The sequence below is a fragment of the Cyrtonyx montezumae genome, unplaced genomic scaffold (assembly GCF_038088225.1).
Source record: "Cyrtonyx montezumae isolate F1298 unplaced genomic scaffold, pur_monq_1.0 scaffold_10, whole genome shotgun sequence".
NCBI classification, from domain to species: Eukaryota; Metazoa; Chordata; class Aves; order Galliformes; family Odontophoridae; genus Cyrtonyx; species Cyrtonyx montezumae.
Window position 1 is genome coordinate 42,732,307 of NW_027071826.1, and position 19,499 is coordinate 42,751,805.

The 19,499-nt window shown below is 45.1% G+C and overlaps 1 protein-coding gene across 2 annotated transcripts in view; it reads left to right on the forward strand.

The window, feature by feature from the left end:
* CRACR2B (calcium release activated channel regulator 2B) overlaps positions 1-10,837 on the forward strand; it is a 36,628-nt gene extending 25,791 nt beyond the window's left edge. For both annotated transcript variants that reach the window (XM_065755125.1, XM_065755124.1), the window contains 7 exons: positions 1,580-1,871; positions 2,074-2,215; positions 2,988-3,069; positions 5,066-5,180; positions 6,833-6,940; positions 7,437-7,513; positions 8,531-10,837. In XM_065755125.1, the coding sequence (XP_065611197.1) occupies positions 1,580-1,871; positions 2,074-2,215; positions 2,988-3,069; positions 5,066-5,180; positions 6,833-6,940; positions 7,437-7,513; positions 8,531-8,612 (898 nt within the window). In that variant the 3' untranslated portion in view covers positions 8,613-10,837. The remainder of the gene's footprint in view (positions 1-1,579; positions 1,872-2,073; positions 2,216-2,987; positions 3,070-5,065; positions 5,181-6,832; positions 6,941-7,436; positions 7,514-8,530) is intronic.
* The last annotated feature ends 8,662 nt before the right edge of the window (positions 10,838-19,499 follow it).

Below are 19,499 nucleotides of genomic sequence, written 5' to 3' on the forward strand. Positions count from 1 at the left end.
GTGTGTGGCCTGTGCCTTTCTTTGCTTCTCTGCGTGCAGACAGTTCAGTGGTTTCAACAGCCACATATGCATGCTTGCCTTCACTATGCTGGCATTAAGCATCATCCCTCGAACTGTGTGCCATGCACATCTGTACTGGCCAGAAGCCCGGTTCCTCAGAGGCCAGCTACTGACCAGCTATTTCTTCCAAAGGTGCTGCTAGTGGCTGGCACAAACCAAATAGAAAGGCTTAGCAAGGAGAGAAGTCTGACAGGAGAGTATTGGTTCTCTCTCTGTCCCAGTGCTGTCATACCACGTTGCTTGAGACACATGAATAAACTGCATTAGAGATGGAATCACTCTTCAGAAAGTCTTGTGTTTGTATCCTTTTTTTTCCTCTTCTTCCTGAAGAGGCTCAATGCTGCTATTCCCACTGACCCTGGGGGGATGGGGACTGATCCCCAGAGCCAGAGCCCAGGTGGATGTGTCTGTCTGTGCTGCAAAGGGAGAGGTCTCAGCTGCCCAGCTCTGGCCTGGCATGTGGGGCAGATGCAGGGAGGATGACCAGGGATGAGAGCACTATCTAACAGAAAAAAGTGTAGACTTTGCAACAGGTTAATCTTGCAGCCTTGGTGAGCTGTAGCAACCAGAGGGTTGTTGCTTTGATTCCTGCACTAGTAGCAAGGGAAAAAAATTGGAGAGAGAGGCAGGATGTGCTGCCTCTGTGCAGACTGACTGTAGTGAGCCTTTGGTCACTCCTTCCAAATAGAATCTGGTGGCCAGCAAAAGTAATGGAGGTCTCTGATGGAGAAAAGCTTTGGGTTGTGAGCCTTCTCACTTTCTTCTTCTTGTTCTTTAATCACAGAAAGCCAAGACAGACCAAAGATGATTCCATGCTCCTCGGCAATGATTGCAGTAGTTTAAATTTGCTGTTCTAGCTGACTTTTGAAGCCTGTTCTTCCACTTGCCGTGTACAGCTGCTGAACTGTACAGCAGCCTCGTTCCTTGTTTGCGTGGTCAGCTCAAGCACCCTGAGTGTGCTCGTTGCAGTTTGTGCACCTGTGGTAGGCAAGACTGTCAGCAGCATTTGGAAGTGATGGGCTGTACAGCAGAGGGCAGCAACATGCGTGCTTGATGCATACAGCTTCCTAAGGGTAATGAGACAGCCTGAACTCTCCTTCCTGCAGCCAAAACCTTTTTCACTAACCTGCAAACCTTTGTTATTTATTTTTGCGCTGTATTTCTAAATCTTCTTTTTCTTCTTTCTGTTGCCACCTTTGTATACTTTGCCTCACTTTTCAGCACTGAAAAAAGTGGGTTGCAAAGAATCCTTGAAAAATCCAGAAGGTGGGAAATTTCTGTTGAAGTGAATGAAATACGTGTCAGCACATGAGCACGGCATAGCTCCAGGGAGCTATTTTCTCCCAGGGGTGTTGCTGATGCCTTAGTCATGGGGAGCAAATGCATGAAATGCTGTTTCTGAGAGTGTTGTGTTTGCACTAATTAATTCATGCTGGGTGTTTTGGGAATTTGCAACCCCATCCTCCTTCTCTTCCCCTGCTTCCAAATCCCATTGTGGTGCCTCTGGACTTCAATGTAGACAACTGGCCTCTGCGGACCTTCCTGGCACCTTCCCGATGGATATGGCAATGGAAGAACCCAACAGGAAGAACTGCAAATACTTCTCAGGCAATGGGACGTGGCTGAAGACAGGAGGAGGCAGCACAAACTTTGGAGAGGAGAACAGTGACCAAGAGAAGTGGTCCGTGGGAGCTGATGCTGAGAAGCTGAAAGTGGCTTTTAAGGGTGACACTGACTGTAGAAAAGATGCAGATGGGTTGGATGATGCTCCGTTGTCTTCTAGAGGACAGCCAGTGGGCACTGAAACTAGGGTGAGTCTGATTACTTACTGTACAGCCTCAAACACCTGCTGCTGGGGACTTGAGGGTGTCTGGCTTTTCCCATGTAACTCCAGATCCATAGGTTTGTAGTACCTATAATGTTTTTCTTTTTTTTCCCTGTGATTTAATATCCGAATCAAACCACAGTCAGTGGCTGGACTCTATAAACTGTGTTCTCTTTCTTCCATTGTAGCTCCAGGTGCTGGAACCAGCTAGTTGTTCTCCTGATCGTATCTTCAAAGTTGTGTTTGTGGGGAACTCTGGTGTTGGTAAGAGTTCCTTCATCCATCGCTTCTGCTATGACAGATTCTTGGCTGATCTCAATGCAACTATTGGTAAGAAATAGGGTTCCAGACTCATCTGACACAGAAGGATGAGGAAGTTTGTCTGGAAGGGGTCGTTTTTGTTTTCTTTTTTGTCACTTTAGCCCAGACATCTTCTAGCTCTTAACAAGCTGATTGAAGGTCGAAGAGGTGATCGTTCCCCTCTACTTGGCCCTGGTGAAACCACATCTGGAGCACTGTATACAGTTCTGGGCTCCCCAGTTCAAAAAGACAGGGCTTTCTTAGAAGGAGTCCATTGGAGGGGCCACAAAGACAATAAAGGGCCTGGAGCATCTTCCTTACGAGGAAGGCTGAGTAACCTGGGTCTGTACAGCCTGGGAAAGAGAAGACTGAGGGGGGATCTGATAAATGTTTGTAAATACCTGATGGGAGGGGGGGAGACAAATGGATGAGGCCAGGCCCTTCTTGGTGATAATGTAGCAATAGGACAAAGAGTAATGGCCTAGAACTGGAATATATGGCATTTCATACAAATGTGTGGAAGAACTTCTTTATGGTGAGGGTGACGGAGCACTGGAACAGGCTGCCCAGAGAAGTTGTGGAGTCTCCTTCTCTGGAGATGCTCAAGACCTGTTTGGATGCCTACCTGTGTGATCTCTTGTAGGGTACCTACTTTAGCATAACAGTTGGATTCAGTGTTCTCTTGAGGTCCCTTCCAATCCCTGCAATGCTGCAGGTCTGTAAAGGTGGTGCCCCTTCCAGCTTTGAGTTTGGCAGTTTCCGTGCACTAGTGTTGATCTCGCTCTTGTTACCTCCCTGACAGGTATTGATTACCAGGTGAAGAGTCTGATGGTGGACAACACCCAAGTTGCTTTACAGCTGTGGGATACAGCTGGACAAGAAAGGTAAACAGTTATGTGAGGATTCCCTATTGCTAGGCTCAGTGTAAAGAGGAGAAGAACAGGGCAAGGAATGCATGCACCTGGTTATATCTCTACTGATAGACTCATGGAAATGATAATTCTTGGCAGAGAGGCGATGTAACTTTTGGTGATGGTTCCTCATTTGAAATCCTCTAGTTTCAAAAACATGGGCCATCTCAAGAAGATGTCATCAGCATTGCTGGAGAAGATCACAGTAGCAGAGGACACTAAGCACACTTAGCATTTATCTTCAGTGCTACTAGAGATGCAGGCCCACCACTACCTTTACGTAGTTTATTTAGAACGTACTTGGAAGCTTAGATTCAGAGGCATTTTGAAGGAGCTTGTTAACCTCAGAGCCTGGCAAAAATAAATATTGGGTATTTAATGCTAAATATGGTATGGGACCAGGCATTCAGGAGGCAGCTGAAGTCATGGAAATATTAAAATCCTGAGCTGTACCAACAGCATAGGGGTGCTGCCTGCCTCAGTCAGCATGTTTTTTGGGAATGCACAAAGTAGGGTTTTCTATTGCGAGGCAAACTCCTCCAAACTCAAAATTTATGCTGAAGAAATGGCAATTTCTATTTCAGGAGACTACTCTGGTGGTTGGTTGGTTGTTTTTTTTTAGTGCTGCAGCAGAACAGGAAGTTTTCATGACATTAAATATGACTCTTCTTTGAGGCCAGGTTGCATAAGGGCCAAACGCAATATATTGTCTCTGGAGGAGGACAGCGTGCCTCTGAAGCAATAGTAGGTCTTTGATGTGTACTTGGAAGAAAGAACTTGGTACGGTGCTGATACTGAGTGGGAAGAAACCAAAACTTTTCTTACTTCCAGAGAAATGTGAGTTACTTCTAACTGGGTGTGTGCAACTGAATATCCTGTAACAGAGGAACTCCTCATGCAGGGGAGAACTCCTTAGTGATTCCCCTGAGACTGCTTTATGCTGTATTTGTCATTTTTTTCTGGAGCATCTAGCATGTCCTGTATTTCCAGAGGTGTGTCTTGACTGCCAAAGATACAGTCTGCGCTTTCTCACTTGGGGTAGCTGCCAGAATGGGACGCTGTTAGTGTAATGAGACAGAACAGGCTTCAGGCAATCAGCTGAAGAGTTCAGGAGGGTCACTACTTGCTGCAGGTTTTCTTGGCTCTTAATAGGAAAGCTTGTTAGCCTGCGCAGGGCAGAAGTTCACAGCTGTCTAGTGAGGTCTTGGTCCTGGCACTGCATTTATTTCCATTAGTTTGGAAATGGCGCAGGCAATATGATGGCATGGCCTTAGGACAAACTGCTTAGAGGCTGTAAGCGTTTTTGTTTGTTTGTTTTAAATTGGAATTTATTCCCAAAGTACAAGTCTGTGGTTCTAGCAGGTACCAACAGATGTCTGGTGGGAGTTTCACTTGGAAATTGTTTCTAACATCTGACAGAATGTATTATGTTATATCTGACAGAATGTTTATGTGTGACAGAATTGCTTTATAGATTTAAAATTGGGAATGGACTGCATTGATGCTGAGATCTTAATTGCAGTTTTAGGGGCACTGGGACAGACAATATGCATCCAGCTTATTCTATGGTACAGCTTAATCTGCAGATTCTTCCAGACTTTAGAAAAAAAATTGTGTTTTTTTCCATCCATTTCCTTTTTTACAGGCAATTACCTTTTTCTGCCTCACCCAAACAGACTATCCTGTGCTTCTTTCCTCTCGCCTTAGAAAGGTCCTGCTTCCTCAGCACCATGTGTTTGAAAACACTCCTCACTCATGGCTGCCTGGCCTGCTGCACAGATGAGGTCTTAAAAGTCCAAGGATTTAACTGAACTGTCACCAGTCTGTGTGCTAGCTCTGAGGGATGCATCTCACGCACAAGGGCTGCCAGGCCTTGCAGGGATCACTTAGAAGCCAGATGATCACGTTCTGTTTTGTGTCATTACACCACTGTGGTCCTGAGAGTGCCTCTGGTTTTGTTGGGGCTCAGGTTCCGGAGTATCACCAAGCAGTATTTTCGGAAGGCAGATGGGATTCTGGTGATGTACGACATCACGGCCGAGTGCTCCTTCATGGCAGTGCGGAACTGGATGAGCAGCGTCCAGGTGAGAGTGGGGTTTTGACTTTCTAATCCTGGCAGTGCTGCCTGTGCCTTGCTCTGGTCTTGATCTGATGGTCTGGGAGCCGTGTTCTTGGAGGCCTCAGGAGGTCCTTGGGAAGATGAAGGCACAAAGCAGATGCTATGGGTGCTGCCTGTGGTAGTGTGTATGGGACCAGGGGCTTGTTGAAGGCACAGTGGCAGCCCATTAAATGAGGAGGGATGTTTCTACAGCAGAAAGTAGTGGAACTGGCCAAAACAGTGATATCTGTAAGAAGCTGGTATGTGTTAGCAGCATCTCCAAGCAGCAGTTGTCACACCTATGCTCAGGTGAGGAAATCTCCTGGTATCTAGTGTGTGTGCAGGAAAGAGATTTGGCCTGGGTGCATCTAGGCTTAGTTCTGCAGCACGTACAGCACTTCATACAATTGCATCCTGACCCATTTTGAATTTTCTAGATGACACTCTAGAAGTAGTTTATGGTAGAAATAGCTTCTTCATTTTCAATTTTCTTCATTTGCTGTAACAGTTGATTTTTTGTTCGTTTTTTTCCTTTGTTGACTGACTATCATCCCAGCCATTTCCCCTCCTCTTTTTTATTTCCAAATTCTAAACAGAAAACATTCTTCTGCAGCTTGTGTCTGAGACTAAAATACCTCTGTATAATTTAAATACGTAGTGTTCAGGTGGCTCAGAGTTCTGGGGAATGTGTCAAGAGGGGTTTTGCTTTGAGACTGTGTTGAGTGTCAGAAAACAAATCCAAAGTTGAAAGAATAAGCATTGGTTGGAGGCTTCTGGGGCTGTAAATTTCATAGGTCTGCTGGGTGAGGAAAAAAAAAAACTTACCTATTTCTCTAGACTTTAAAAGATCGATGGTTAAGATTTTTCAAAACCGCCCTCTGGAAATGAAGCTCCTTTTAGGACGGTTAAGCTGAGCACACAGAAAAAAAAGCACCCAAAATCTGTAACTTTAATACAATCTCTCATCTTTTCTTTCTCCTATCTTGGAATTTTTTCTTGCTTTGAAACCTCAGCTGTCCACATACTGTAAGTCCTCCAGAACAGTCAAATTTGGAGATAACTGGAAGCCCTATTCTGCAGTCTTACTGTGATGATGCTCTAGTGTTACATAAAGGGAGTTTCACCTAGGATAATGATGGGCTCCAGGAGTTGCCTAGGAGCAACAGGTAATACAGAGACCCCATTGAAAGCTGCTTAGCCACTTCTAGTGCCTTTCAGAAAGCAATGGTTGAATTTAGGGTGGCACATCAGATGAATAGTTTCTCACATACACCAAAAAGGTTTTAACTGAAAAAGTCCTGCCTGGTCCTAAATGCGCTTTGCCCCATTAAGCTGTTGGACTTCTCTCTGGGAAAAGAAGACAAAAGAACTTCTTCCCTGCCTTTCCTCCCCCAGCATCCCACATCATTTGAAATATATTCCCGTGGTTTAAGCTTCCTTCCACAAATCCCTGTGGCTGTTTGAAGAGCGGCCCTTTAATGAGCTTAAAACACATATTTTGGCCTATTCAGGGACCCTAATGGTGCTGCCACTGAAGTCAGTGGCAAAACTCTTGTTTTGCATGATCTGGAGCAGGAACCAAGATATTTCTGTCCCTCAGCTGAGTCTCTAGGGTGTTTTGCTCTGTTTCTTTTGCAGGAAGGTATCGAGGATGGAGCTGTGGTTTTTCTGCTTGGAAATAAAATGGATTCTGCAGGGAGAGAGACCCGGAGTGTACCCAAGGTGGAGGGGGAAAGGCTGGCAAAGGTGTGTCTCTGTGTTCTGCTCCACTTGCTCTACAGCCTCCCTCCACCTGTGAGCTGGACTGATGGAGAGCCCTTCTCGTAGCCATTTCTCATTATGGCATCTTCCCTCTCAGCCCTCACTCATGCAAACTGGTACATGTCTTGCCTCCTCCCTTGCCACCTCTGTTGGTGTTTTATCCTCTCATCCCTGGGGGCCTTGTGGGGAGGGAACAGGGTTCCAGAAGTTTTCCTACCGTTCGGACTTTGCAGCACAGAGGTAAGGTAATCCACTTCTCCCAAAGGGATGGTGTTTCTTCCTAAACTCCTCCCACTCGTTACCTTCTGGACACTTCAGTTGCCGAAAAAGCATCTCATGTTCTGGCAAGGTGGGTACAGCATTGCTGGCCCCATCTTCTGCCAGCAGTTTCTGGTGACAAGGTGGATCAGTACCCAGGGGTGGGTCAGTGCTGGGGACAGAGTTGGCAGCTGACATTGGTGTTTGCTGTGTTCTTTGGCAGGAATACAAGGCTGTCTTCTATGAGTGCAGCGCTATGACTGGCTATAACATCATGGAGCCCATGCTGCACATGGCCAGGTTAGTGATGGAAACGGTCACTTTGGGGTATTTCCCTAACTGGGAATGGGCAAGAAGAGGTGCTGTCAGAGGCCGACTTTCTGCTGTGTCAATAAAAAGCCCTGGAGCAATAGGTTCTTCCCCACTGAATCCAAGGCACCGTCTTCTGTGGCTGGAGAGAAACAAGCATAGGCTGGATGTCATCACACGCAGATCTTCCTCTGGCAGAGCTAGCTGTTAAACAATCAAGAGTTTAACTTGAATATTTAAATCACAAAACTTTGTATGCTATCCCAAATTTTAAGTTGGCGTTTTCAATGTGAAATCTACACGTTCCGCTGGGGAGCAGTTCTTCCATACAGAATGTGATGTTTTGGAAGTAATATTTTTGTTGCTAAGCATAAAGGAGGATAAGATGCTTTATAAAGCTGAAGGAAGTTTGCATTAAGATTTTTAGTTTTTCAGAAGAACTTGTATTTTTTTGTTGTTTTTATTCTTTATTTTTATTTTTTAAATAGTCTTTGAAATCTTGTAAGAAAAATATCCTTTTGTTTACTTCTGTCCCTTCCCCTCCCCTTCACCTCTGTTAAGCTCACAGCAGGGCTTAGGTGTTTATTAACTGTGGTGATTTAAGTAGATAAGTCTCATCTCCCATAGCACATGCTTTCAGTGTGTTTTATTACCATGCTGCTGCCAGGGATTACCCGGAGAAGTGAAGTGGGCGGCCTGAGATTCTGCCATCAGTGTGGGAGCTTGAGAACTAGTCACAGGCCACTTGTGTTCTAACTACTGACTACACCATGCTGTCCCATCTTGTCCGTGTTCAGTTCCTTTCTCTGTTTCCCTGGAAATTCATGCTCATTTTCTGTGTGTGGTTTATCTTATCCAGCTCCCAGAGATGGCCCAGTCTTTGGGCCTATCACTATTTACAATCCTAAACAGCCCTGGCTGATGGAAAAGCAAAGGGCAGAGTCAGATGCCACTGCAGGAGGAGTTGAGTAGTTTGATTTTGTTCTTGATCCGTGCTGCTCGTTCCAGGTTGCTAACAGCACAAGAAGACAAGCAGAGGGAGAATGCCCTCCACCTGGAAGATGTCAGGAGGAAAGGGTGCTGCACATAAGGAACACCAGTTTGTCAGCAAGAGCCAAGTGTCAGCACTGTTTCATGAAGCTGGGATTCCTTCTGAGCAAGTTGAATCTGATGGTATCAGGTCTGCAGAGACTTAGAGGAGCTGCAACTTTTCCCCACCTGGGAATTTCAAGGCACTAAATCAGGGCAGAATGTGCATATGATCCTGTACTCTTCCCCTTCCTACGTGCGTGTCTAGCCCTGGTCTCTGGAGGCCTCTGATCTCTTGGGGGAACTTGGCAGGCCTTAGAAAACGGCACAAACTGTGTCTTCTGTCCAGAGGAGTCATTTCCATGTAAAGTGATAAAGTCTTGTTCCTTCCGTTTCTGGCAGAAAGATGGCCTAGCAGCAGAGGGGAGGACTCAGTGGGTGATGTGTTAGATTGATTACTATAAGAAATAAAGAGATGATTTTAAATTTGGGCTAACTCTAGGTAGTGAATCCTACTCTCTCCTAAGAATGTCATCTCTTCTTGGTTCTATAACAGCAAAGCCCAGCTGACAGCTTGCTGAGGTAGATAGGAAAGCCTGTGCCTGTTTTTCATTTAGATCAGGCTCTGCACTTGGTGGGAAATCTGGTTTGACTTGCCAACTTTGTAGATAACTGGTTCCATATGTGGATATAGCACGAACTGATAAAACCATTCATCCCACTGTCTTTCTTCACCCTCTTACCCTAATGAACTTTGCCACTCTCCTGGTACTGTTCACAGAACACAGAGCAGTTGCCCTGGAACTCACAGGTGACCATTGTGTTGGCACATGCTGTTGTTCCCTATCCTGTTGCAGGAGCTGTGCTGTATCTATTGGAGACGATGTATAGCCTGTTCTAAGGCTGGATGCTGCCTATTTCCTCCCATTCTCTTACCCTTTCCTGAAAGGTCTTCAGCAGTGGATAACAGAATGGATATATCCGCAGTACTGAAGTGTGCCCTGATCCCACCCTGCTGGCCTGAAGCAGTGTTTGTAAATGTACTTGGGCTGGAAGCACGGGGCGGCTGCCTCGGCTGCAATGGGTACATAGTGAAATTTTTGCTTTCGCAGTGACCTTGTGCAATAACCTCAACTTCCTTATGAAGGTCCTCAGCAAGAAAAGGGCTGAACCTATTCCTGTCAGGAAGGAGCTTGTTTTCCGTCATGGAGCAGTGCAAAACAGAATGAGGAGAAGTGAGGGGCTGAGGTAGGAACTGGCCCCACAAGTACAACTTTCAGCTGCCCTGGGTCTGCGTGGCTGCTGTTGTGTCTGGGCATGAAGAGCCTTCCCTTCTCTGTTCTGTAGCGTGGTTGTTTTTAAAGCTTTGTGGGTTTCAACTTGAGCCTTTTTGTTTGTTTCCTTTATGTCTTTGAAATCTTGGGCACAGTATGTGATACTGCAGCTAGGAAACAGTTCTCCAACCCTGAGGCCTCACTCTTTTCTCTCATGGGATAAGGCAATTACTCTGGCTGCAAACATCTGTTTACTGCACAAATTTCTCTGGGAATATTCCATGCAGGAAAAGTGCTCTGAGTCACCTACTGCATCACACAATCTTTCCATGGTTCCTCCCAGTGCCATTTACTTCTGATAGAAAAGAGGAAGCTTCTCTCTGGAAAATCCAGGTTCCTGACTTAAAGAAATAGGTGAAAGTACTAAGTGTCTGCTCAGTCCTTACTGTGGATTGTGGTTCTTGCTGTTGTACAGCTGGTGGGTTTAACTGCACAAACTGACCAGGAAACAGTATGTTAGAAGAGATCCCGAAGGAACTAAAGCTGCTGGATTTAAGCATAGGGTATCACCAGCAATACTGCCAGTGGAACTGCTAGTGTTTGCAAGAAAGGATGTTTGGGAAGTGAAATCTCTGTTGTTGAAGAACACATACCTTTAGACTGCCCTGTACCAGATGATTGCCCAAATGCAGATGTGGATTTTGTGCATTCTAACCCATGTGACCATGAAGGAGCACAGATATTGTCACCTGCTACATCAGTAAAACTCACTTGCTGACTTGGATGGGCTGCTGGCAGCGATTCATTTGCATCGTGCTCCAGTTGTAGGTTAACAAGGAGAGGCACTAAGAGTTGTCATCTTTAGTTTGAGCACATCAGTAATGCCAGAATTTACTTACCTGCAACAGCATCCTGGGCAGGATACTGTAAGCTGCAGCAGAAGGAAGAATGCCGTATCTAATCTACTAACATGGTCTGAATGCGCACCTCCCACACTGTGTAAAAAGCACGTGAAAGGTAAAGGAGTAAAATCTATTTGGCGTGTGGTTAATTGCCTTCCTCAGCACTGTTATACTGCAACAGGAAGGACTACCATGTTTGGTTTTTGTTTGGTTGTTGGTTGGTTGTTCTTAATGTACAGTCTTGAGGATGTTTTCTTAGCGGGCAAACAGGATTCAGGCAATAAAGAAATACTGTCTTGCAAATGTGTGTGTTGAATTTTTTTTTCCAGGAGCTGCAAGAGATTGAGCCTCACTTGATTGAGTCGTTTACTGCAGTGTGTAGTGCTCAGGAAGAGTTGAGAAGTCTGTTCCTGGCGCTGGTACATATAGGAGGCTTCTAAGTTATAAGCAAGGAGACAGTGGATGAGAGACCCTTGCTTCCAGAGAAGCACAGGATCATCTCCTGTCTTATTCCTTCTCTTTAAAGCAGCCAGAGCCTGGGTGAGCAGGGAAGGCAGAGCAGGGGATCTAAGGAGGTACTTCCCCAGAGTCTGGGGCCAATGTGTAGAGCTTCCAAATGGAGCACATTATCTGCTTGTATCTACACTTGTAGAACCAGACATATTTAATACCACTCATGCATCCTGTTCACCAGAGTTAGGAATTTCATAGCTCTTAGTCCTTGTACCCTATATTTACTTCATTACGTTAGTGTCTTACAGAACCATCTGCCCACAGCTTTGGCCACAGAAGTTATTACTCATTTCCCTTGCTATAAAAACAAACAGCACGGGAAGTAGTAGCAGGGACAGGGTGAATTTTTGTTTTGCTTATGATAAAGTAGCACAGAGGTTGCATGTTGCAAACTAGGTTTGCAGCATTTGTCCAAGGTTAACCCAGAGTGACGTGGGGAAGCATACACATATTCAATGTGAACAAGCTTCGTTTATTGTTGGTTACATATCTGCTTATATAGTTATTCGGTTGCTAAGATTAGGTGTACAGCACACAATCTTTTAGCTACGTGATTGATTAAAAGAAGCTTACATAAAGGCTATAGTGATTAATAACCACACGGTTTACACATGGTTTAGTAATCTCCATAACATCCAAATTCCTTCGATTGGGTTTCTATAACATTCAGTTCTCTCACAACATTCAGTTCTTCAGATAACGTCTAGTTCTATTGAAACCAGATCCAGTCGTTTTGGTCCAGTCGTCTTGGTTTCTGTTATTAAGTATGGTTTCCCGTAAACTTTGCACGCAACATTGCTCCGTATCTTAAAACCATTATTCTTACCCAGGCTCCATATCCTAAGACCATTATTCTTACCCAGATTTATTACATCCCTGACATTTCCCCTGTTTTTCTTTTAAAGTAATATAGTCATGTCCTCCTTGTTCTATCAGCCAATTTTGGAATATATCGGCTGAGGTAGCCAGATTTGCTTTAGGCGTAGTAAGTCGCATAGTACAGCTTACTACTAAGCGGGCTATGATTATAATCAAAATAATAATTAACATCCATTTTATTCCTTCCTTCAACAAATCATAGAGCCAGGATGAAAGGCCTGGAAAGATTGATCGAAACCATTCGTCAATTGGGTTATGATCTTTGGTTACCTGACTTGTGTGATTGAGCAACCAGTGGATCTGATTTTGAATAGACTGGCTATTATCTGACAGGTTAAAACAACACATACCCTCAAAATCTTTACACCCATGCCCCTGTGCTAGTAATAAGAAATCAATGGCAGCGCGATTTTGCAGTACAGCGTGTCTCAAGCTATTCATATCTTCCAACATTTCTTCAAGAATTAATGATGTAATATTACTTTGTTTAACAGTCCAACAAGCTAGTCTCTCGATTTGGGTTAAGGCTTGGGCTGCCGCTACACCTGGAACCAGGAAAGAGGCGAAGACATTTGCTGTTGTTGTCCATAATTTTATCTCGTCCGAGCACTCGGTTGTCAGTGCTGAAGCGGCTCTCCGATGTCGACGACTAGTGCTATTGATTAGGGCTTTAGAGATATTCAGCCACTCCTGATGACGAGGAGCAAACAAAGTTAATGTGCCTAGATAACATGGTCCCCCTACTATGTTCTTTGGAAGGCCCGCCCAGGCCCTATCGCCACATATAAGGAAAATCCCTGGTGGTAAAGCTTTAGCTGACCAATTATTTAGTAAAATCTCCTGTTTCCTAATCCCCGTTTCATTTGTATAACGTAAGCCATAAGCATTTCCTTTCGAGAAACTACCTCCACAATAAGTAGACCAATTGAAAGCAACACCATTTCTTGGAAAGACACTTGTCCAAGACCGACCTTAATAAGGACTATGAATTGTTAGCAGTTTTGGATTATTGTGCGCAAATTTTTCAAAGGTACTGCCTGGACCAAACAACAAACAAGTGGTTTTAGATCCATTCACATTATCAACCATACGGGATCCCAGTAAATCCAATTCTTGGGGGTCCCATGGCAAAGAATTATTGAGGCCACGAATTAAACATGCACTTGGGGTTGCAGGCTCTGAATAATTACAGGCAGAAACATTTCTGAGATACGCCTTAAATTCCCGAGTCTCATACCCCGGCCACCCAATTAAACAGGTACGAAAGGGCTCTCCTGCCGACTGTAAGCTAAGACAAAAATCTGGATTATGTGTAAGGTTTGCCCATGTTACCCAGACATTTGAACTAGATGCCAATAGTGGTGGATGCCTGGTCGTTGCTACTGGGAGAATCAGCAGGAATGTCATGATGTTCCATAACAGCTCGTGTCCACTTCGTAGGGACCCATAGTGGACACACATTGTAGATTTTTGAACAGGAGAAGGAGTGTCCTCAATTCCCTGTTGGTGTTTGATGATAGGTGGGACCGATTCTCCTTCACAGCCAGGAGTTCGAGGGTCTGTAAGGAATCTTCAGGCGTAGCTGTCATCACATGTGATTGCCATTGCGTCTGATCTTTATTTTTCCATACTGCTGCTGCTTTTCAGGTCCGTTTTCCTGCATCTGTGAAGACTGTCACAGCATCATTTATCGGTTTCAATGAGAATTTTGGCATTTCTAGCCATGTTGAATTTGTAATAATGTTCACAGGAGAGGTCAAAGATTTTACCATGGAGTTGGTAAATGACAATAAACTTTCGGACAACTCGGGTGAATGCAATAAATACCAGTCCAACATCTCCTTTTTAATTGGCAGATAGATTCGATCAGGATCTGTGCCTGCGATTGTACGTATACGCAACCGGCCTTTCTTAATTAATTCTGCTAACCCTTCAAGGCGGGTTTCCAATGTAGTGCGAGGTTGTAGTCGAGGGAATAACCATTCTAGTACTCTAGGTTGTGGACTAGGCTCTCCCTGAGTAATGGCTCCCATCAGTTCCTGATCATTCATAAAAATTGTCAAATCTAAAGGTAACATAGGTAATCTCCGCTGGACACTTTTATTCACTATCTGAGACAACAGTCTCTCCACAGCTTGTTACTGCACAGGTGTTATGCATAGAGGAGCAGCGGGATCTGACCCTTTCAATAATGGCCTCAGAATATTTAAGTCAGCCGCGGGAAAGCCTATAATTGGACGCAGCCACTGTAAATCTCCAAATAACTTCTGAACATCATTTAAAGTCTTCAGCTGTACCCGCACTGACAGCTTTTGCGGTCTTACTGTCCCTTCAGTGATTTGCCAGCCAAGGTATTTCCAAGGAGATTCTCGTTGAATTTTCTCCTTGGCAATTTGCAAACCATGGTCATTAAGAATGTCCTGCAAAAGCTGTTCCTGCTCCTGAGTAAACCGGTCAGGTTGTGCTACCAAAATGTCATCCGTATAATGATATATAATCGCATGCGGCCAACGTCGCCGAATAGGCTCCAAGGCTGCATCAACAAACAGCTGGCAAATCGTAGGGCTGTTCTTCATGCCCTGGGGCAACACCGTCCACTGGTAACGAGCCGCAGGTATGGACTTATTGATACTAGGAACTGTGAATGCGAAGCGTTCTGCATCATCAGGATGTATTTTAATCGTAAAGAAACAGTCCTTTAGATCAATGATCAAGATATGCCATGCTTCAGGAATCATAGCAGGGTTTGGGAGACCGGGCTGAAGTGCTCCCATTGCTTGCATCTGATCGTTCACCGCGCGTAAATCATGCAGCAATCAATATTTCCCTGATTTTTTCTTTATCACAAATATCGGAGTATTTCAGGGACTTACCGAAGGTTGAAGATGACCTGCCTGCAATTGCTCCTGTACCAGTTGCATAGCTTGATCCAGGCTTTCACAGTTCAACGGCCACTGCTCGATCCAAATAGGAGTATCTGTCATCCACTTCAAACGGATCGGGAAAGCCCATGCAGTAGCCGTTACTAAAAAGGTGTCTGATGAGAATCGTTAGTAAGAACAAGACCCATTTGGTCCATAACGTCACGACCAATCAATGCTTGTACGCCTATTGGCAGAGGCATAACTATCACTTTACAGTTTGCAGTTTGATCGTCGATGCAGATTTGCACCAAATGTACACTCCGTTGCACCACAACACCACCACCTACACCCTCCACTCCTTTGCCAGCCCTTTCTGTTGGCCAATTCTTAGGCCATACAGTTGATGAAATAATAGTAACATCAGCCCCTGTGTCTAGGAGGGCTTTAATATGTTTCCTTTGGTATTCATGTATCAGGAGAACTGGCGTAACGGGGCGACTGGCGAGGGGCATTGTTAACAACGCTAACGCTCCAGTTGATCCAAATCCACCTTGTCCTCTGGGGGTTTCTTGACGAGCTCTCATAGCCGCAGACAGGTGGGGTAGTGGTATAAGCTGTGCTATTAACGATTGCGCAGGAATGTGAACAGGCGGAAAGCTGGTATAAGCAACAATATATATCACGCCAGTATAGTCTTTATCAATGAGGCCGGGTATAATCATGAGACCCCTTATGCCAGCAGAGGAGCGGCCAATCAGTAATGCACCATGAGGTTGATCGTTAATTATTAGCGGTGCTACAGTGGTCGATGGAATTTTCTGTGGCCGATTATCAATCAATGTTACATCTACTGATGTTGCCAGGTCGAGGCCGAGGCTACCTGGTGTGGCTGGGGAGAGTGAGAATTGCTCGCTACTGTTATCGTCGCGCGGCGGCTTGCGCTCCGCTTGCCGTTTCCCGAGCGACATACAACCGTAGCATGAGTATTTGACCGACAGTTATCACACCATACATCCGACTTACAATTTCTACGGAAATGGCCATTTCGCCCACACCTGAAGCAACATTGAGGGCGCGGGGTCGAAGACGCCGCTTTACTCTCAGCTTGCTGCAACAGTGGTCCAAAGGCAGCAAACACCCGATCCTGAGCTCTGGCCAGCTTTTCACCTATATCCTGAACAACAGAGCTTAACATCGCTTGTGTGGGGGTAGGCACTCGGCTCATATGTTCTAACATTTCTTCAACAGTGGCATTTAAAGGGAGAGTGGCAAGAATTGCTTTTGTTGCTTGATTACTATTTTCTAATAGACACTGGCGTAACAAAGACTGTTTCATCCAGTCAGGTACATCTGCATGTGACAACGCTTCAGTCTCCGGGTCCTCAGTCGTTGGTGCAGTAGGCAGCACCGCTGATACCCGAACAGGGACAGGGATCCCTAGGGACGGCTGAGGGGGATCTTCAATTCGACCAGTCGCAGCGGAAGCTCCGCCATGCAACTGAGCAACTGCTTGTCCTGCTACCTCCTGCTCAATCTTATGCCGCTTTATACAATTAATAATCTCCCGCCAGGGCTTCATCAGCTTTTTCGCCTCCTTTCTATCATCAATAACATGATCCCACAGCACGTCACCTAAGGTACGCCACTGATCGATATTGACTAATGTCCCTGCATGCAAGAAAACCCCCACTGTCCGACCATAATCCAAAATATTTGGCACTGCTTTAAGGGTGCCAGCACTAATTCCCCGCTTTTCCAAAAAGCACGATAAAAGATTTTGGGCTACCTCTCTCTCCATCCGTTCTGTCCAGCAAGAACAAAGGCACACTGTGGAGGAGAAATCGCGTCGGCCGATCGCTAAGCCCCTGGATCCCGTGCCGGTCCCGCTGCGCGGTCAACCGAAGCTACGCAGCTTTTCTGCTTTTCTGCCGTGCTGGTCCCGCTGCGCGGTCGACCGAAGCTACGCAGCTTCTCTGCTGCAAAGCAGCAGAGGCTCTAGTCCAAGCACCACGTACTCGGGTCCCTGTTCGGGCGCCAGATGTTGCAAACTAGGTTTGCAGCATTTGTCCAAGGTTAACCCAGAGTGACGTGGGGAAGCATACACATATTCAATGTGAACAAGCTTCGTTTATTGTTGGTTACATATCTGCTTATATAGTTATTCGGTTGCTAAGATTAGGTGTACAGCACACAATCTTTTAGCTACGTGATTGATTAAAAGAAGCTTACATAAAGGCTATAGTGATTAATAACCACACGGTTTACACATGGTTTAGTAATCTCCATAACATCCAAATTCCTTCGATTAGGTTTCCATAACATTCAGTTCTCTCACAACATTCAGTTCTTCAGATAACGTCTAGTTCTATTGAAACCAGATCCAGTCGTTTTGGTCCAGTCGTCTTGGTTTCTGTTATTAAGTATGGTTTCCCGTAAACTTTGCACGCAACATTGCTCCATATCTTAAAACCATTATTCTTACCCAGGCTCCATATCCTAAGACCATTATTCTTACCCAGATTTATTACATCCCTGACAGTTGCACACTTGGATGGCAGTAGGCACTAGGGTGTGTTTTCTACTGGATGGTGTGACAGTGTGTTGTTTGTTTTCTGAACAATATTTAGATTTCCTATTGGAAGACCCAAATACTCACAGCCTAAAGAGGCCGAAGAGCCCTAAACTGTGTAAGCACTGCTCTGTAACAACTAAAACATCGGTGTGGTATCAGTGCTGCTTTCATGAGACTGTTTTCATGAAAATGTCCAAGACACAGCAGCATACCAGCTACTGTGAAAACAATTAATGAGATTCCAGCCAAAATCAAGACATGCTGTGAATATCTCCTGTTGCTGAATGGAGACCCTGGGCATAGCCACACTCTTCAAGTGACTGTTGGAAACTCCAGTATAAACAAAAAAAAACAAACAACAGGGATATCCTGAGGTGGTATAAGTGATGAAAGCCTGGGGGCTTGTTGCTGTACCACACTGGCTGCAGTCTCTTAGTGGACAGGTGACTTTTTGCATATAATCTATAAAGCATCTGGAAATGTTTAAATAAAAAATCTGGAAAAGAAAGTACTCTTCTTACAGCCTGGAAGCCTATCCTGGCACATGCAGCAATGCAGCTGTGTATACAATCAGGCTAAAACCAGAGAAGGAAAAATACAGCTGCTCTAACAAGCCCCCAGAGTCCCACAGAGCTCTTGCACACAGGCAAGGGGACCATGTTTTGCCTTGTGTTTCACTCATCTCTTTCATGTTAATACGCCAAGGATAAATGCAACAGGATTAGCCTGACTGTATCTCTTTGGCAGGCCAAAACAGGGCTGAAGAGAGAGCATTAAGCCATGGTGCTAAGTTTAAAGCTTTCCCACGGGACAAATGAAGGAATCGCAAAGGCCTTGGATGTTTGTTTGTTTCTACCTGTGACTGTGATAGGTGAGAGGCCGGGGGAAAGCTCAGGAAATGATAAATAGCATCACTATGAAAGCCCTAAAAAGAGGATAGATGAGGATCCTGATTCTTGGCTGTTTTAACAGTGTCACTTTTACTTGAACAAGTTGGAGACATGACAGCATCTTCCACCCATCTCAAGTGCCTTCTTGGGGCTGGAGGCCCAATGGGGTTGACCTAGAGTGCCTGGAAAGAAGCTGGGCAATGCAGGGCCCCTTTTGCAAAGACTCACCATCAATCAGTGATTGAGCACGTGCACCCAGCTTATGGCTGTGGCTTTATGGAGTACCTCCTCTCTTTTCAGACAGCTTCTTCCTGAGGGGCTGCTGGCACCCCAGCAAACACAACTGCTCAGTGGCTCACCAGCTACCCTAAAGATCCATCCACACATTTAATCAGTCCCTATGGGTCTCTCCTGGATTATTTTCTGTTCAGTTACCCTCTACTGTTCATATATTCTCTCCTTTTACATCTTAGTTACTTAGTACAAATATAAAACAAATATTTCGTGTCTGGGTATAGATGCATCTTGGAACTCATGCTATATACTTTTAAATACTTTATTTGAAAATCTCTTGGCTCCCGTAGATCCGTGGTACTGCAGCTCAGTGCGTTGGTAGCTCGTTGAGCTGCTGTCAGTCTGCTCATTACTTATCAGACTGTTAATGAGCCATGCTGAAATTTCAGTTGGTACAGCTACAATAATCTGGCTCCAGACTCCTCAGGCCCCCAAGGCATGCTTTAGACATCTCAAGCCAAGCAGTTTAATATGGCCTGATTCTGCAAACAGAAGATTAGCTGCATGTTTCTTTTGAAGTGAATAGGCTGCAGATAAAATTAGTTGTTTTTTGAGGTAAATACATATCTAATTAAATGTTTACAGTGATTGCATCTGTGCAGTTCGGGGCAGAGGTGCTGCTGGACTCATGCACATTCTTGAGGTGTCTGGGGGAAAAGGGGACACTATGATAGAGCTCACATTTATGATAGATCTCACGCAGGCTTTCTTTTCTTCTTGCCCTGTTGAGCTCTGTGTGAAGTGGGCTGTTTTCTCCTGA